An 18,253-nucleotide genomic window follows, 5' to 3' on the forward strand; every position below is an offset into this window, starting at 1 on the left:
CTCACCAGTTTACCCATGGTTCTTCTTTTAAATGACAGGATTCTTTGGCTGCAGAGATCAAGGGCACAATGAGAAAAGGGATGGACAGCTCTGGTTCTTCAGAATACAAGTGAGTGGAGCACAGGAGTAGCCTGGATTGGGCTTTGTTAGAGAAAGCTAGGTTTATAAATGTCTTATAATATGTAATTTTATATGTGATTATATTTTAGCTGTTTATATTATTTTATTTGTTTAACTTATTATAACTGTTTACAATTTATATTATATCACCTTAGATTGTATACCATTGGCAGGGTTTTATTGTTACTTGATTATGGAAAGAGACATGTAAATTTATGGCTTGATGATGATGATGATGATGATGATGATGATGATGATAATGATGATGATGAAATAGAGGTGCCAGGAGGAAACCAGTTCACAGGAGTAGATAGCAGTCAAACGATGGTGTTGTGGAGGCAACCCAATCTCGGAAGCAAAAAGTAAAGTGGGAAAGGAGGCTTAGGATCAGGAAGTGAAATTTAGAAGTCGGAAGGGATGGGGCTAAAGTTGCAAAATGTAACCTTCTTGAGATATGAAGAGGTGCATCTAATGGCTGAGGATGGAGTTTAGATTTTTGTTGTTGTTGAGCCTGTGTGTTAGATGGACTAAGGAGTTGAGTTTAAGGTATCTCTGTTTTATTGAAACCCAAGGTCTATTATGCTTTAAGGAGAGTGAGTTCAGTCTTTCTCACTGGTGGAGATGGGTGGCCACCTCCTTTTTTTGCCACCACTGACCCCAGGATTCCCATCTGTGTTGCTTGTTCCCAGGGGCTTCCGGCGAGTCTTTGAGACAGTGAAGGCCGTGAAGCAAGCTGTGAAAGCCAAATCACGGGCGGAGTCACCACTAAGTCTTCCTGCAGGCTCTCCTAAACCATCATCACTCGGCTGCAGCCGCTTCAGCACCCCTCGGAACAGCTACTATGGATCAGACAGCCCCAATGTGGGAGGGCTGGAAGGACAGGATGGTCCAGCACCTGAAAGTCTAGTTGATGCCCAGTAAGTACTAGTGGTAGTGTGGAAAGGGCAGGGCCTTCTCTGGTGTGGCCCCTGGCTGGATCCAGTTGTTAATCCCAACTAGAAAACTCTGGTCACATCCATGGAACTCACATAAGTGCTGGCTTGCCAAGTTCCCATTGGGTACTGTAGTTGGGACTAGCAACTGAATTTAGGCCCCAGAAAGGTAGAAGTCCCCCAGTGTGGCAGTGGATCCAGAAACAATGACATCTCCTGCCTTTCCTCTCAGCCTTTTCTGTTCCCCCTGAGTTTATTTACTTATTTGTTTAGAGCATTTATATCCCACCCCTTAGCCAAGAAGATTCCTGGAGCAATTGTTACAAATTATTAATTTAACAGTTCCCTACCTTTAGGTTTAAAGTGTAAAAACACACAACACACAAGGAAAACAGAATGGCTGGGGGGAAAGGAGAATAAGTCCAGAAGATGCTGATTGCTTTTTACCCCCCAGAGGACACAGCAAAACAAAGGCTGCAAATGTTGCAAATCTTCCAGGGCAGAGTAGAACTATTTCCAGGAATTTTTCCTATATTGTAAGTGGTCCCTGTTGCAGCACAAAGTATTTCAGGATAACCACTTAGTAATCAAGACACATTAGCTGCAAAAAAAAAGAAAGAAAGAAAGAAAAAAAGAAAGAAAGAAAGAAAGACCTGCTTACCATAATGATGAAAGGTGAGCAACTGCTTTGCTGGCTAAGATAAAATAGGTCAGCCTTCATGTTGGGATTCTCCTTGTGTGCACAGCTGTGGCAGCTGTCATGATGAGGGCCTGTACTTCAGAATGTACGGTCGTACCACTGAAGTTGACAGTTCTCCAAGGGAGCTTATCATTGAGGTTGGAGTGTAAAAGCTAGGTTTATAAATCTGTTGACCCATGAGCCATGGACAGTGACTCACCAGGGTTTGATAAACCCTTTCATTTTCCTGCCCTCTTCCTTTTCATGTTATGCCGTACCTTCCTAATATGCAAAAACAAAATTGTGTGGCTAGGACTGAATTGTTAGAATTTATATCTTATCCCCATCTTCACTCCCCACTAACACCATTACCAAGGGGACTGTTTTATATCTTATCACATTTTTGTTTCGCTACAATATTTCTGAATACAGACTTGGACAATATGTACATGTTTGAAAGACAGTTCTTGCTTTCACTGTGCCCAAAATGAACTTTATTATTCATGTCCATTGCTTGCTGCCTTCCTGATCCCTTCTCCTCCCAATTTCATTTGTTATTGTAAGTTCTTTAGGGCAGGGATATGAGAAGTCAAGACCATTGGTGGTAGTGCTATGAGAATTGATGTAAACACCTCTACCTGTTCTGTTTCAGCCGGGGTGAAGTTGGTACACCAGGGACACCTGGCCGGCATGACTTGGAAGCTGCTCTCCAGTGCTTATCTGCTCGCCAGGAAAAGCACAGCACTGATCGTTCATTCTTTGAGGTGGAGCGTGAACGCAAGCTGAGGCGGCTGGCTCGGGATGCGGAGGACTCCAGTGGGTTTCTCACACCCAATGAGAGCATCACCTCCACTGGCACCAACTATTCAGGCAGCTCTGGTGGATCTGGCTTCTCTTTGGGCTCTTTCTCTTACTTCCCTGATAAGCTTCAAATCATCAAGCCTCTGGAAGGTAAATGGTAAAGGGGAACTGAGAGCCATGAGGCTCGCTTGTAGCACAACTATGATCTCTAGATGTCTCACCACCATATAGTTCAGAAACCTCTGCCCTCCTGTTTCTATCCAAGGGCCTTTTCACACTGAACAATTATATCTCTATGATTCCATTTTAATTATCATGGTTGCATCCTAAGAAATCCTGGACTTAGTATTTTGATGAGGCACTGGATTTTCCTGCCTGAGAATTCTAAATGCCTCTCCCTAGACTTCAAATCCTTACAGCAACAACAACAGGGATATTTAAATATATATTTATGTTGTGTTGTTGTTGGTGTGTGTATCTTGGTGACCCTAAAGTGAAACTATCATGAAGTTTTTGGAGCTGAGAGTGTTACTCGCCCAAGGTCACCCAGTTGGTTTCCATGGCTGAGCGGGAAACCAACCCTGATCTCCAGAGTGGTAGTTGAATGCTGAAACCACTATGTCACCTTTTTATATCCCACTGTTTTTCTAGTTTGAGACTCAAGATGGCTTAGAATAGCTTTTTTTAAAAAAAATCTAGTTTAAAATGCACAAAATACAAAAATTAAAAGGAGATTAAACTGTTAAAAGTAATCCAGAGGATGCAGCCGTAGCAGTTAAAGTAGAATCAAAGTACTGTAATTGCAGTTATTCATCAGGTCTGCTACAGGTTGTCCATCCACATTTTTGACAGAACTTGAAAAAGTTTAGACTACAGTTCCCAACTAACTTTATTGGCTGGGGACTTTGAAACCTGTAATGCATAAAGGTAGTATTCCCCAGTTTTGCATGATTTTTTGTTTGTTTGTTTGTTTTGGACAACATAGTTCGATATGATACTAGCGATGTCAAGGAGACCTCTGTCATTTCTCTCTTAGGCTCTATGACCCTCCATCACTGGCAGCAGTTAGCCCGGCCTCACCTGGCAGGAATCCTGGACCCTCGGCCTGGCGTGCTTACCAAAGATTTTCGGCAGCTTGACACAGACCTGGAGGAGGTCTACAGCCTTAATGACCTGGAGGAAGATGATGTGGATGTGAGCACCTTCTCTGCTCTTGCTACCTCGACACCTGCCAAAGCCAAGGAAAGGCCCAGTGGTGAGTAGCTTGATGGATGTGTATTTTCTATGGATGTGGGAAGAGGAAGCAACATTTTGGGAGGGCAAGACATATCCTGTTTATGGTTATGTTCAAGTTTTCATTATTGAAACTTACAATATTGCTGCTATTTTTAAAAATATCTCTCAGCTTTAAGCCATCCTGGCTAATGACTGTTGATCAGATCTATCCTCAATATTTTTCATTATTACATTGAAACTGGTGGCCATCATTCCCTGCCAGTCCTGTCAAAATGAGTTGGAAGAACAGAAAAAAATGCTGCAGGGGAGGCCTAACCTCAGTGCTTCTCCTATAAATACTCTGCAAACATAAGCAACCTGATGCCTTCCCAGTATTTGGAGTACATCTCCTATACTTCCTCACCATTGGCCTTGATGACTGGGGCTTATGGGGATTATAATGGAATCTGGAGAGCTTGAGGTTCCTATCCCTTTATGTGTTAACTGGCAATACTGCTGGAATTGTGAGTAAAACAGGGCCTCAAATCTTGCTAAGATTACCATAGGGTTGCCATAGGTTGGAAAGGACTTGAAAGCACATCAACAACAACAACAACAACAAAGTATTTCCTTATGACAGGAGCTTACAATCAAGGAAATGTCTCCATCACCTCAAAAGAAACAGAAGAGTTGGTGGGATGGGTTAAAGAAAGTATAATTCCCTCATTGTCAAAAACTTCCCCTCCATATCCTGTCTTAGATATCCAGGTATCTGTCTCTCTGCCCATCTCCATGTTCCCCACCCACTCACCCGCTCATTAACCCTTCATTTTCCTGTCGGTTTCAGTCTTTCAATCCGTTAACAATCTGCCCCAGACCCCGCCTACTTTCACCATCACCACCTGTTGCATCTTGCATCCTAGCAACGAGGTCACCATGGTGACACCCAGGTAAGCATCCTGTGGTCCTTTCCTCTTGCTTTCCATCCCGGCTTCTGCTTCCCCCATCACAGCCATAGGAGGACTCCCCCTTGCATATCTGTGTGTCTGTGTGGCATTGTTTAACCTGTTTCCTTGCATCCTCCCTTCTCCCTATTTTGACTCTTGAATTTTAGGCACGGCTGCTCCCAGTATGGCCTTCTCCTGCAGCCCCTGGCACATTGATGGGGGCTCTGAAGTAAGACATCCCTCCCTGTCTCTCTTCTCCACTCTATCCTGTTTGAGGAGAGCTGGGCAGGATCACAGCCATCTCCTACTCAAATCTTCCTGAGCCCTGCTGGCTGAAGGAAAGGGGAACTCATAGCCACTGAATGACAGCTGTGGGGAAAGTAGGGCCTTATCCTGAAAATGGAAATTGCAAGAAACAGAAGGAGTTGTCACTCCCTCAGTGCATTGGTAAATTTACCCAAAAATAAGTGCTGGGGCTCAAGCCTTTCTGAGAAATTTATGCTGCTAGAAGAGCCCCAAGCTGTGAAGGATATTTATACAGTCAGCCCTTCACATTTGCAGCTTTCACTTTTGCAGATTTGATTATTTGCTGATTTGGTTAATATGTTCTCTCTAGGAATCTCTAAGTGCAACTCTGTTGTAAATTGACCAAAAAAGTTGCACTGGAGGACTTAGGGATTACTAGAGAAAATACTTCTGTAGGCATTTGTAGGTTCTCCAGCAGGATTTTGTGATCAATCTCTGGCAGATGTTGACCACAGAATTACGCTGGAAGAGATAGAGATTGTTAGAGAGATGTTCTCTCAGGCAAAAACATAGGTTTTTTTTTAATTTCTGTTTTTTTCCACTTTCATGGGGGTCTTGTACCCCTACCCCAACAAATGTGAAGGGCTAACTTTATTTGATGAAGGAAAGAAACTGCATATGCTCAGAGGCACTTCTGTTTTATGCCTCTTGCAGTTCAGCTGCCATCTCCCAGCATGATTAAGCCCTGAGCAAATGAAATAATCTGCTTGGCACCTTCCCATATGGGAAGCCAAACTGGCACAGATAAGATGGTCCTGCCTTCCATCGACATAGATTTTTCCATGTGCCTGTTGAAATCTTTTCACTGAGCCCTTAGGTCAGTCTGCAGTGGCCTCCCCTTGTCCCCTGCTTCCTCAGCCAGTATGTTCTTTTCACTAAGGAAGGAAAGTGGGAAGTGGGAATCAGAGGTTGAATGAGCTGCAACTTAAAGGAATTCTAATCAAACTTTTATTTCCTTCCATTACCCTGTTCATTATCTCCATCTATTATTCAAATATACTATCCCTCAACAGCACTTTTATATCTTAACTTTTTAAATTATTTTCTTTAAAAATATAGAAAAGTGTTACTCAAGAATAATCAATATATACTTTATGAATTTTTTAAGCTTTATATTCCAGTTTATATCTTTATCTATGCCTGTAAATAAATAAATGAAATGAATGACTCAAGAATAATGGATTTAGGGCCTATCTTGAGGATTCCAGATGGCTAATGGTAATATGGAAAGACAGTGTAGTGTAATGGTTTGAGTGTTAGACGAGGAACCCATTCACACCACACATTTATAGTGCTATGATTCTACTTTAACTATCAAGGCAACATCCTATAGAATCCTGGGGTTTGCAATGGGGAGAGCCATTTGCAATTCTCAGGCAGAAAGTTTCAGCATTTCTCCAAGCTGCAAGCCCCATGGCAGTTAAATTAAAACATATAAAAGTGTAGTATGAAGGGCCCTAGGATTATGGTAGATCAGAATTCAAATTATCTACTCAGCTGTGAAAACCCACGGAATGACTTTGGGCAAGTCGTATGCTCTGAGTCTTAGAGCAGTGGTTCCCAACCTGTGGGTCGGGACCTCTTTGGGGGTTGAACTTTCATGAGGGTTACCTAACACCATCAGAAAACACATATTTGCATGTAGCAATGAAAATAATTTTATGGTTGGGGGTCACCACAACATGAGGAATTGTCTTAAAGGACGCATAACATGAGAAGGACAGATAATATAAATGGAAGGAGGAAAGCAGCAATTTCAAAAATAGTAGCCTTATTAGAGAGGGGGAAATATGTTTATTAATTATTATTGAATGCCTCAAGTATATTTCATTCACATACTGGGCACTTTGATTCAGATAATATGTAAACCACAGAAGTGATACCTTTGGTTATTTTAAAATTAAGAATCTTAAAGCATAAAACAATTAATTTTTTTTAAAAAATCTGAGAAGCAGGAAAATTTGAACCATAGAATCATAAATTTGGAAGAACTCACAAGGGCCATCCAGTCTAACCCTCTGACATGCAGAAATATAGTCAAAGCTTTCCTGACAGACAGCCATCCAGCCTTTGTTTAAAATCCTCCAAAGGAGACTCTGCTACACTCTGAGGCAGCATATAACAGTGCATTACGTCTCTTACCATCTCCTTTCCTGTAGCTTGCTCCATCTTCAAAATGACATCCTTTCAAATATTTAAACATATTCATGATAAATGAAATTCTTACATATTTTGTATTGACACGTAAATCCTCATCTCCCTTCCTCTTCGCCAAACTCTTTCATATTACAGACCTTGATGGTGGGAATATGCAGCTACATTCAACCTCTTTGGGAAAATCACAGATTCTAACTCACTAACCTTTTCCCGGTTCAGACTTTACTGCTAACCCATTTGCTTTTCTTCAGCATAACTAGCACTAATACAGCGATGTTGGCTTGCCAGAAAGGTGCCCCCCAAATCCTCCTGAATATATGGAGGTGCCAGGGGGAAGAGGAGGGGGAAATGAACATCTAACAATCTGGATAAGTTAACAACTGTTTTGTTTAATGAGAGCTCTTTTGTTTTTGACTCCCTCATTTTGGTACTTCATTTTCAGATGATACCAAGGAACTGTGTGTCTAGTCCTGTTCACTGAGAACAGCTTTAGGTATTAAAAAACTGGGAGACATGGCATGGGCTCTTTAGCATTTGTGCCTGTCTATGTTCCATAGCAAACCTAAGAGAATATAGTGTGCAGAAGGGAGCTTCTAGTTGGCCCTCCTTGCTCCACATCGTGCAGCAGTCCAGTCCCACCACAGACTGTAATGGCACTTAAGGCAGTGTATGAATTTTTTGGGGTCATGCTAAATGCATATGCAGAGTGATAATACCAATAGCATTTACATCTCTATGTCACTTAATAGTGAACATAGCACTCTCTAAGCAGTTTACAATGTGTAAACCAATTGCCCCCAATAAGCTGGGTACTCATTTTACTAACCTATGAAAGGATGGAAGGCTGAGTCAATCTTGGAGCCCTGGGACTGAAATTACAACATTGTGGTGGCAGTACCACCATTTAACTACAACACCACCTGGACTCCTTTTAAGAGGCATATAAGGTTATAATATATTATTTCTTTAGATGATATTGGACAGCACCTTAGGTATGGCTGGTGGGAGTTGCAGTTGAACAATAATTGGAGGGCCCACCTGTTTGCCATTGCCTGTAAGAGGTAGCCATGGCAGTTAAAGTAGTGTCAAACTGCATTAATTCTGCAGTGTAGATCTGGGTTCTAATGGGTCAGATAAATCTGTCCTTCACTCTGCCAGTCTTAATAGCACCCACAGTGAGCTTTCCAGGGCTTCCATGCTGCATGTTAATTTTTGGTATGGTTCTTTCTCTTGGGCTGGTAGTGACTTATCCTGTGGCCTGCCTTCAGTATTCTTGTTCATCTGGGTAGGAACAAGCCATAGGTCCTTTTACTCTACGCAGTTATAGCAATATGATTCCACTTCAGTAGCCATGGCTACTGTGCCATCATGGAGTTTGTACTTTAGGGAGGAACTAGAGCTCTCTGGCTGAAAATTTTGTATGCTCCTTCCTAAACTACAGGCAACAGGATCCCACAGGAGATTGCCATGGCAGTTAAAGTGGAATCATAGTGCTATAATTGTGTGGTATGAAAGGGCCACACGATCTATTCAGGGGCAAGCCAAAAAAGTATTGACAGTTGAACAGGAAGAAGAAATGGTGGTATGGATGGGGATGAAAACAAAACTGTATTCCTATGAAAAGTTACCCCTCAGGAAAGCTGAGGCTTCCTTGGATTTGCATTTACTTCTATAAGTTCTGAATGGGAACTAAAGTGGAACAGCTTTCCTCTGTTTCAGCCAACATAACCATGCTTCCCACATTCTTAAATACTGAGGAACGCAGTATTTCCAAGGCTTCCCACACAAATGTTGTAGTTTCTGCCAAGGCCAGCTCAAGAGATTGGTCTGGACCACATTGCTGGTTCAGTGACCAAGCTTTTTGGACTACAGCTCACAGAATTGCCAAATGTCCATGCTGTCTGGGCTCTTCTAGCACCTGTATCCCAAAGGGATAACATTTCCAAGCTCTGCTGAGTGGAATCACACTTTGAGGGAGACAAAAACCAGGTTAGAATGGAAATTAATCCAGAGCCAACCCATGCTGAGTTGGTTCAGGTTGCCCTGCAGTCTTACATCTAATGTAGATGCAGCTGTGTTTGTCTCCAATTACATCTTGGACTGATTTTTCCCCCTTCTCCCTTTTTTATGTTTGTGTGTCTTGATGTTTGTCTCCTTCTCCTCAGTCTTTATAATACAGTTGTGCCCTCTTGTGGGCCCTGTGAGGGGCTGAGCCCCCCTCTCCCTCCCCAACTCCCCCTGCAGGAACAGCACAGCCAGGAGGAGGACAAAGAGGGGCAGCAACGGTGGCAGCAGTTGGCTTATTCCCCTCTTGGACTGGTTTCTCTATTGACAGCACGAGGCATTTCTGCATGGGGCAGAGCAGAGGGAGCCTTGCCCCACTTTGCTGGAGGCTTGAATGCCCCTTACTGGCTATCTCCTTCCTTGGCACCCTTGTGGCGCTGCCGTTGGGACGGCTTGGCGGAGTGGGCCTTAGGGGCACGTCAGTTGCAGCGGAGGAAACCTGAAAAGGGCCGGAACAGTATCTTCAGCTTGAACCTGGTGGAGAAACTGCAGCGGCTGGGGCTGGACAAGGTGGTGGCAAGAGGGGAAGCCACCTATGTGACCTCTCAGCTGCAGGGGCTTCACCAGAGGAAGAGGTGCCTCTCCTGACTCCACAGGCTCCGTTGCATTCCAGTGGCAAGGCACCAGTGAGAAGGATGGAGATCCACCTGAGCTGCTTCCTGAACAGTTGGACAAAGCCAACCATGTGGCTGAAGCCCTGGACTACTGTTTTTGGGGGACACTGGGGAGTGGGGTGGTACCTGTGATGATATCTTCTCTCCCACCTCCTGTGGATGAGGATAGGGAGGGAGTCTTCATGTTGATGTTTGCATGCCAAACCTACAAATACATTTTCATGGCCTCCTTTTATCCCTCCATCCAAAGATCCCTGGGAGTTCTGGTTTTGTGATCCAAGGCATACTTCCCCGCCACACCCCTGAAATAAGTTTGAAGCATTTTTCCAAAACTACATTTTCCAGACTTCCTTGGAAAGGCTTGGCCAGAGCAGAAGGAGGAAGATAAGATTGTGAAACCACATTTTGAAACTGATACCTTGAGTGATTTCCCCCCACCCTATCCTTTGGGATGTCTTCTTCTTACATAATACATCTGAGACAGGTGATAATGTGACTGCAGAGGAAGGGGAAGATGCAAACTCAGTTGTCCCACAACCTGGTGGCAAGGAGTAAACTGAACTTTGGAACCCCCTGCTTGAGTGTAGGTTAGCATGAAGACCAAGAAGCATAAGTTGTTTTAAGTTCACACAGGTTCATAATTTAGGAAACCAGGCCTTCACCCTTTATATTCATTACATCTTTTGTTAAATCCCATAAGAAATGTACTCTTGTTCAGGAAAGCCTCATTATGGGTGTGTGTGCATGTGCATAGAGTTTGGTCTCTTGCAATTAAAAGACTAGTGAGATAGGCAGGATTTGGGTAGGAGAATGATTTCATGTGAATGATAGTGGAGAGGATGGTTTTTATCCATTATAGTTTTCTTAGCCTTTTGGCAAATACAATAGATGTCTTCTGTTCAGGGCAAGGTCTTCAAAGATGCCATGTTCAATTTTTTTTTAGAAAAGCAGACCAAGTAGGCTGCCTGGGCTCTGTTAGAGTCCATATGACACTTTTCAACCAAATTAGAGTCCTTTCCTTTCTCTCATGGTAAGTGACCAAGAATTGGATTCACTCCAGATCAGAAGAATCTTCTTTCATGAAGTGTAATTCTTCCCCTCTATTCTGCTTGAGAATTTTCCTGCACTTTATTCCTACCCTTGTTTACCTGTACCTGAATCTGTGTTTCTCCTACACTGAAGGTACCCTTAAGTCAGAGCTTAGAAAAATTATTATTTGGAAGGTGGGGACTATATTTCCCAAAACCTCCTAATGGCCATGTGGCCTTGCTGGCTGGGGTAGCCTAGGGACTGTAATCTAAATATTAACCAGCAACAACCATCACCCCAAGGTAAGATCTGGCTCTAGGCTATGTTCTTCCCAACCGTTTTCTACTATCGGTTTTCACGCTCTCAGACTTTGGGACCAAATGGATGACTGGCTCCTAGGGATGTTCAGTTTTCCATATGAAAGGATGCCTGCATTTTTCATTTATAAATGTTAAATTAAAATATTGCTCCCTACTCCCCATGGGCATGCTTGGATCTCCACTCCTCACATGCTTGTGTATGTGTGTAGCACAAATAGTCATTTGCACACCTGCTCCCCAAGCCAGGCCCCTATTCTTCTTTGGATCACCAATGTTGGCACTCCCATATTCATGTTCTCTTCCTGTGTCTGCTTTGGTGGAAATAAACAGTGGTGTTGCTGTTGCCCTGAACTTTATCTCTTGCCTTTTTGCCAAAGTAGATAATCTTTTCTTCCCTCTCCCTCCTCTTTTTCAGATGTTCTTAGTTCAATTTGTCTTCAGCAGAGTCATGTAGTAAAGATGTTTGTGGATTTAAGCCATTCCAGGCTGTAGGCTGAGGTCAATGGACACTTATCCAGGGAACCCAGTTTGTCTGGTTTCTTCCCTAGATGGAGTTCAAATGCAGTACAAAGAAAAGAAACGTGTTGCTGTAGAGATGTGTAGGTGCTAAAGCGGATCCACCATTTAGCTGTTATGCTCCTATTTCACACAGGACTGTGATCAAATAGAAAGCAGAACAGGTTTATGCTTAATCCAAGGGAAGGAACTCTGGCCTGAATCAAAGTATTAGTTCCAGCTAGAGTAGACTCATAGAATCAGTATGTCTTATAAAAGTGATGACTTTATGTTCCCACTGGTTCCGCAGTAGTTGGAAGTAACACTTGGCTCAAACTCTTTGGCCCACCCTCCAAATGTTTCAGATTACAACTCCTATAATGCTTTACTATTAGCTGTTCTGGGTGGAGCAGATGTCAGTTGTAGGCCAAAATTGGAGAGCAAACTTTCAAGTGGATGAAATTGTCCTCAATTACTCTGTTTTACATACAGTGGATCCTTGTTATACGCTGGGGTTTGGTTCCAAGATTCCCCGTGGTTAACAAAATCCGTGGATGCTCAAGTCCCATTAATTATGACATAGCAAAATGGTGTGCCTTACAAAAAATGGATATTTGATATTTGAATTTATACTTTTTTGGAACATTTTCAAACCATGGATGCTTGAATCCATGTATAAAAAATCTGTGTATAAGAAGGGCTGATTGTATAATTTTGAGCCAACATGGTGAAGTGCTTTGAGTGTTGGACTGCAACTCTGGAGACCAGGGTTTGAATCCCCATTCAACCACTTCCCAGGTGCTCTACAGCCACTCCAGGAAAATAAAAGAAATAAAAATTGAATGACATTAAAGAATAAGAAACAAAAATTAGAACCAAAATAAGACGACTAGAAATTACATTCTGAACAGAAATTTGCCAAGTTGAAAAGGGCTCTGCAATTCAAATAGCTTGAGAACCCTTGCCTCAAAGGGACCATAAGTCAAATAAATGATCAAGGGATTTATCAACAAGAGGGGACTATCTCCAGTAGATGGTTTCCTTGTCTGTTTAAAGCAACTATAACTCTGGCGCGTTACAGACCCCTCCTTTGAGGCGGCCTTAGGCCACCTTTCCCCCCGGATCGGGGCCTCAGTGCCAGAACGGCAGCCGCTGAAGCCCCGATCCGCCGCTTTCCGGGCTGCGGGGAGGCAAAAGGCCCCTTCCGCAGCCTGGAAAGGGGTGTCTGGGGTTCAGCCCCAAGACACCCCGCGCGGCGGGAGAAGGAGAAAGGGGCCGTTTCCCCCTTCTCTTTGGTCCGCTGGGCGCAGCCGTCTGAAGGCTGTGCCCAGCGGACCAAACCAGGAAGGAGCTCCGAAACGGAGCTCCTTCCAGGTCGTGGAAAGGGCGCCCTAGGCGCTCTGCCAACCCATACGTCACAACCGGGCGCCTGTTTGGAGGGGCGGGGCCGTGACGTATCAATGACGGTGGCCGTGTGGAAGGCCGCCGCCTTTTGTGCGCGCACAGGCACACTAGGTTAGGTGGTGCGGAAGCACCACCCTTAACCCTAGTACGCGCTCTGGCGTACTTTAAGCCCGTGTTAACAGGCCTCATTAGAGTGTTGGTTTAATTGCTGAATGTGTGAACTAAAGCCACATGAAAACTGGGGAGTTTATCACACGGAGGGTGAATTGGTAAATTCCATGCAGAAACAGGATTTTAAAATCCAGTGTTGTCAGATGCATTGACGTGAAAGAGAAATAACATGAAAATAATATGAACTAAAATGAAACTTGTATTTTCAGAATTTCATGGAAGTAAAAAGAGTTAGTTTTGATGACTTTGCTTATTTTGCATTATTTCTCTTTCAGGCAAATGTTGTCTGAAAAACATCCCAAAAATGCGGGTTCTTTCAACTTTCTGTTCAGGTTAACCTTGAACATCCTCTGAAAACAACCCACAAATGCCAGTGTTTTTCAGTTTTAAATTTACTTTCTGCAGAGGATTTGTCTCATGTAATAAACTCCTGAGGGTCTTGGAGATCTGAAGCAAAAGGCAGTTGTAACGTGTTAGCTGCAGCACTGGCACTAGTATTTCCCATGAAGACTGCAATGCAATGGAAATAAATGTGGCTGTGTGAGATTTACTGAACACCTGGCAGCAAGGAGGTGTGTCCTCAAGTGCTAAAGGAGAAGGGAGCAGCCATATATATTGGCTATTATCAACCTTCAGGAATCGTGGAGGGTTGTGAATGATCCAGCAGGCGGCAATAGAGTTCTTGTTCGCTCTCTCCAAAGTACTATTGTGGTGTGATAATTTATTAAATTAACTAAAAGAGGTAAAATTCATCAAGTTGCAGTGATATATCAAGTCTTTTACTGCTGGGGTTCATAAATAGAAAATTAAGAAGTGTGCACGAGTTAGGTTAAAAAATTATTGGAGAGAAACTGCAAATGCATTAGGCAATGTGTTAGACTTGAACTGGAGGATCTTGTAAAGCTTTTCAAAAACTTTAGAAGGCTCCTCCAATGTGCAGCAAGGACTGGGCTGCTGAATAGACCTCAAACCCCACATCTCCAGCCCATTGCCAAATGTGTGCTGTTTCTGGATGAAGTTAGACCAGCAAATCAGTTGCTAAAAGTATATACAAGTCTCTGTCAAGTCAGCATGTCATATATTGTCAGTCAAGTCATTGAAGTGATTTGCGACTCAGTCCAGTCAATACGTCAAGTTCTCTGAATGTCATAGTTGGTGAGATCTTTTTAAAAATACTATAGGAAGAAGATGATGACAGCGTTGGATCACAGAGTCTACATTTTCTCTGAGATGTTATTCAGGAAGGGTCAGCGTTCCTGAAAAAGTTATTCTGCACACTTCCATGGCTGTAATTGACTGGGAACAAAAACTGTTTTTTTTAAAAAGGCAAAGAAGCTTTGCCTCCATTTGAAGTTACAAAGCACACACATATCTCTAACACTGAGAACTGGGTCTGTCTTGAGTACAAAGCACTCTCTCTCTCTCATCTCTCTCTCTCTCTCTCACACACACACACACACACACAGAGGTCTAACTGCACTCTAGCTCTTCTTCACTGGAGTGTGTTGTTCTTGTAGTGCAATAGGTAGGGCAAAAAGAGGCTTTTATTGTACCAACTTTCACCTAAAAAGCAGAATCGGCATTTTTAAAATGTGAAATGTGATTGCTAACTCAACCACCAGATGACGGCAGAGCTTCAAAGCAGGGAAGCTCAAGGCTGCATGACTCAAGCTGGACTCCAAGCCTCCAATACCTCCTGTGACTTTAGTCTTTATTGATTCCTCCACATACTGTAGAAACCAGTGGAGAGAACAATCTTGAACCCGTGCAGTGGCCTAGATGAACAGTTTGCAACCCCTCCTTTTTCCATGCTACAAAGCATTTGCACCTTTTGCTAATTCTCCCTTGAGTAGATTTGTCAGGTTCAATTGATAGTTCCAACTCAAGTAAATGTATTGAATCAGTGGGATTTACATAAATGTTGCCTTACCATTCAGCAGTTGAGTCACTGGGAATCTCCATTATTTGAATCAACAATAGTCTGATGATGGCATACTCAGACTAGCTAAGCATGAGTAACTCAGCACAGGGGCAAGTGGAAGACATTTGCAGCTCATTGGGCACTGCCCTAGCTCTTTATACTTAGCATATATGTGTAGTGAAGGTGAGTTGCAAATACAGTTCAAATGCTGGAAGTAACATCTGCATACCCTTCAACTGGGACCCATATGGCCAAGCAACATCAGAGTATGGCCAAGATACAAAAATTATTAATGAGGAAGAACACACAAGCTAGGAGATGTTACAGTAGTTTGCTTTTGCTTCAACCAACTGGGAAGAAACTGGGACATTTTAAAAGCAGCTGAAAAAGTGGGATGACAGAAAGTTAATTTGGACTGTCTCTGATAAGTGACCCTAATACACTTACATTTTTGTGTAAATCACAGTGATTTTCAGGCTCCACAGCACTGGATTAGATGCTTAGGAGCAACTGTATCAAAGTGCATTTAATTCAGCAGCAGAACCTTAAACTCATGGATCAGTAATTTATGAAGTTTTTGAACACTGTGAAGCCTGTTGTTAGTCTCAGTCTGAATATAGCCACTGAATCAATAACATTTGCAAAAGGGTTAGTTTGCCAAGTTCCCATTTAATTAACAAGGCCAGCTCCAGTTGGGACAAGCAATATGATTTAGGCCAGGAGTGGGCAAAGTGTGACCATCCAGAGGTTGAAAGACTGTAACTCCCATCATTTCTCACAGAGATTATGTTGGCTAGAGATCACAAGAGCTGTGGTTCAAAAACACCCGGGGGGGGGGGGGGCTGCACTGATTTAGGCTTTGTTTCAGAGTGTAGTCTCAGTCTGGCTCCTGTATTTTGGACTAAACTGCCGGTTCTGAACCATCTTCAAAGGAAGCCCCATGTAGAAAATGTTGCATTAATCTACATGAAAAGTTGCCAAAATATTAATTACTGTTTAATTTCCAAAACAACATCCTGCCCAGAGAAGGTTGCAGGCAGCCAGCATGACAGCCTAAAATTGGGAAAAGATACTTCATGCCAATGATGCTAATGCAAAAACTAGGACCCCTGATGCAAAAACTGGACAGGGCCTGGCACTGTGTAACCCTGCATATATATAGCTAAAATCCTACATGTTCATGTAGCTCTGCACACCAGCAGCTGTCATGATTTGGGAGGCACACCTGCTGCTCTCATGTACTGAGGAAGGCAATTCATACCATAGAGAAGCTGCTGGTTTGTGCTTGGGAGGAGAAAAAGAGGGTGCACTCTGAAAAGGGAAAGGACACCTGCATTTTCCTCCCCCTAGGAACCTTCATCTTCATTCTTTAAATCACTTCTTTCCCGTTCCCTCTAACAAGAAAGAACAGCAGCCATTCCCAAGATAACAGCTGATAAGCAATGGGAGGTTTAGCATGTAACATAGGGGCAAAGGAATAGTCCATCCAAAAGGGGCATGAACACGTAAGCTTCACTTACACACAACTGTCACTAGCAGGATGCTGGCCATTGTTGTACTGCAGCCTTATCCAAAGGTGAAGAATGCTGGAAGTTATAAACCAGCAACACCTAGAGGTCAACAAACTGTATTCCTGATCTAGGAAAACCTCCAACCCCACTTAGACCATAACTGATGTTTCAGAAGCAGTGCTATCCCACCAAGATGACTGATGGTTAAACATCAGCATCCCAAACAGGACACTAATCCGTAGAACCTCTGCTTTGGCAAGGTTGAGTTTGTTGTTAACTGGCCCTCATCCAGCTTCTTTAATGGTTCTAGGCACCAATTTAGCACACCAACTACTTCGCTTGATACACAGAGAGACCTCCTTGAGTCCCAGTCATCAATAGCCTTGCTGAGGTCTTGCAAACTCAGGAGATCTTAGGCCCTTATCACACAAGCAAAATTTGAAGTTATCCCAGGGTCAGTGTGAAGGCAATGAGGGGCAATCATGGGGTTTCAATCAGGAGCCATCTTAAACACAATCGGGGGTCATTCCAGGGTTAAGTAAATCCTCTTTCCCCCCGAATTTACCTAACCCTGGAATGATCCCCGATTGTGTTTAGGATGGCACCTGATTGCGTTTGATGTCGTGTGATAAACAAACTTGAGCCCCCATGATTGCCCCTGCGTTGCCTTCACATTGCCCTCACATTGATCCTGGGATACCTTCAAATTTTGCCCATGTGATATGAGCCTTAGAGAAGTCTCATTCACAGGTTGCCATGAGCCAAGGTGAACTCGACGGCAGTTCACAACAACAAGGTCCAAAAAAGTAACTTGCTCAAGGTCTGCTCTGATGTTGGTGAGGTTGTGTAATGCTCGTGTGAAGAGATCTGGCCCACAAGTGGAGTTTTATTGTTTGGATTTGGTTTTCAAAGTTCAAAGAGTAATTTTAGTTTTACTCAGCTTTCTCTATGCTTCTTAAAAAAACACGTTAGCTTGAAACATGATTAAGAAATGATGAGGACAAATCTCATTTTAGTGGTAATTTCATGGGTTGTCGGGAGTTCACACAAGCCCAACTCATAGTCTTGCTTCAGGTAATTAGTGGGCTTCACTACAGAGAGTGCCAAACTCCACTGAGTGACCTCTCAGTGAACTGAATTGGTTGAATGATAACCTTCTCAGCATCCCTCTGAGAACATTAATGAAGTGGACCCCAAGCCGAGAAAACAAGGGGTTCTGCTCACCATTGACCCCAGGTTTCAGGATGGATTAAGTACAGGCTGATCTACAGCTGTGAAACCAAATTGATTTGCCAACAAATCCAGACTTATGTTCTGGGGTTTGTCGGAAAGAACATCCTACTCAAGATGAACTGAATTGGTTGAATGATAACCTTCTCAGCATCCCTCTGAGAACATTAATGAAGTGGACCCCAAGCCGAGAAAACAAGGGGTTCTGCTCACCATTGACCCCAGGTTTCAGGATGGATTAAGTACAGGCTGATCTACAGCTGTGAAACCAAATTGATTTGCCAACAAATCCAGACTTATGTTCTGGGGTTTGTCGGAAAGAACATCCTACTCAAGA

General features: G+C 43.2%; 1 protein-coding gene across 4 annotated transcripts in view; it reads left to right on the forward strand.

The window, feature by feature from the left end:
• LOC121935479 (trafficking kinesin-binding protein 1-like) overlaps nt 1–11,529 on the forward strand; it is a 38,209-nt gene extending 26,680 nt beyond the window's left edge. The window contains exons 10-16 of one of the 4 annotated variants that reach the window (XM_042477049.1): nt 39–109; nt 810–1,037; nt 2,384–2,682; nt 3,569–3,787; nt 4,595–4,697; nt 4,862–4,923; nt 9,323–9,435. In XM_042477049.1, the coding sequence (XP_042332983.1) occupies nt 39–109; nt 810–1,037; nt 2,384–2,682; nt 3,569–3,787; nt 4,595–4,697; nt 4,862–4,910 (969 nt within the window). In that variant the 3' untranslated portion in view covers nt 4,911–4,923; nt 9,323–9,435. Of the gene's footprint in view, nt 1–38; nt 110–809; nt 1,038–2,383; nt 2,683–3,568; nt 3,788–4,594; nt 4,698–4,861; nt 5,297–9,322 lie in introns of those variants that run through there. The other 3 variants (XM_042477046.1, XM_042477048.1, XM_042477047.1) reach the window with 3 other exon arrangements.
• Nucleotides 11,530–18,253: the final 6,724 nt, after the last annotated feature.

The sequence above is a fragment of the Sceloporus undulatus genome, chromosome 6 (assembly GCF_019175285.1).
Source record: "Sceloporus undulatus isolate JIND9_A2432 ecotype Alabama chromosome 6, SceUnd_v1.1, whole genome shotgun sequence".
NCBI classification, from domain to species: Eukaryota; Metazoa; Chordata; class Lepidosauria; order Squamata; family Phrynosomatidae; genus Sceloporus; species Sceloporus undulatus.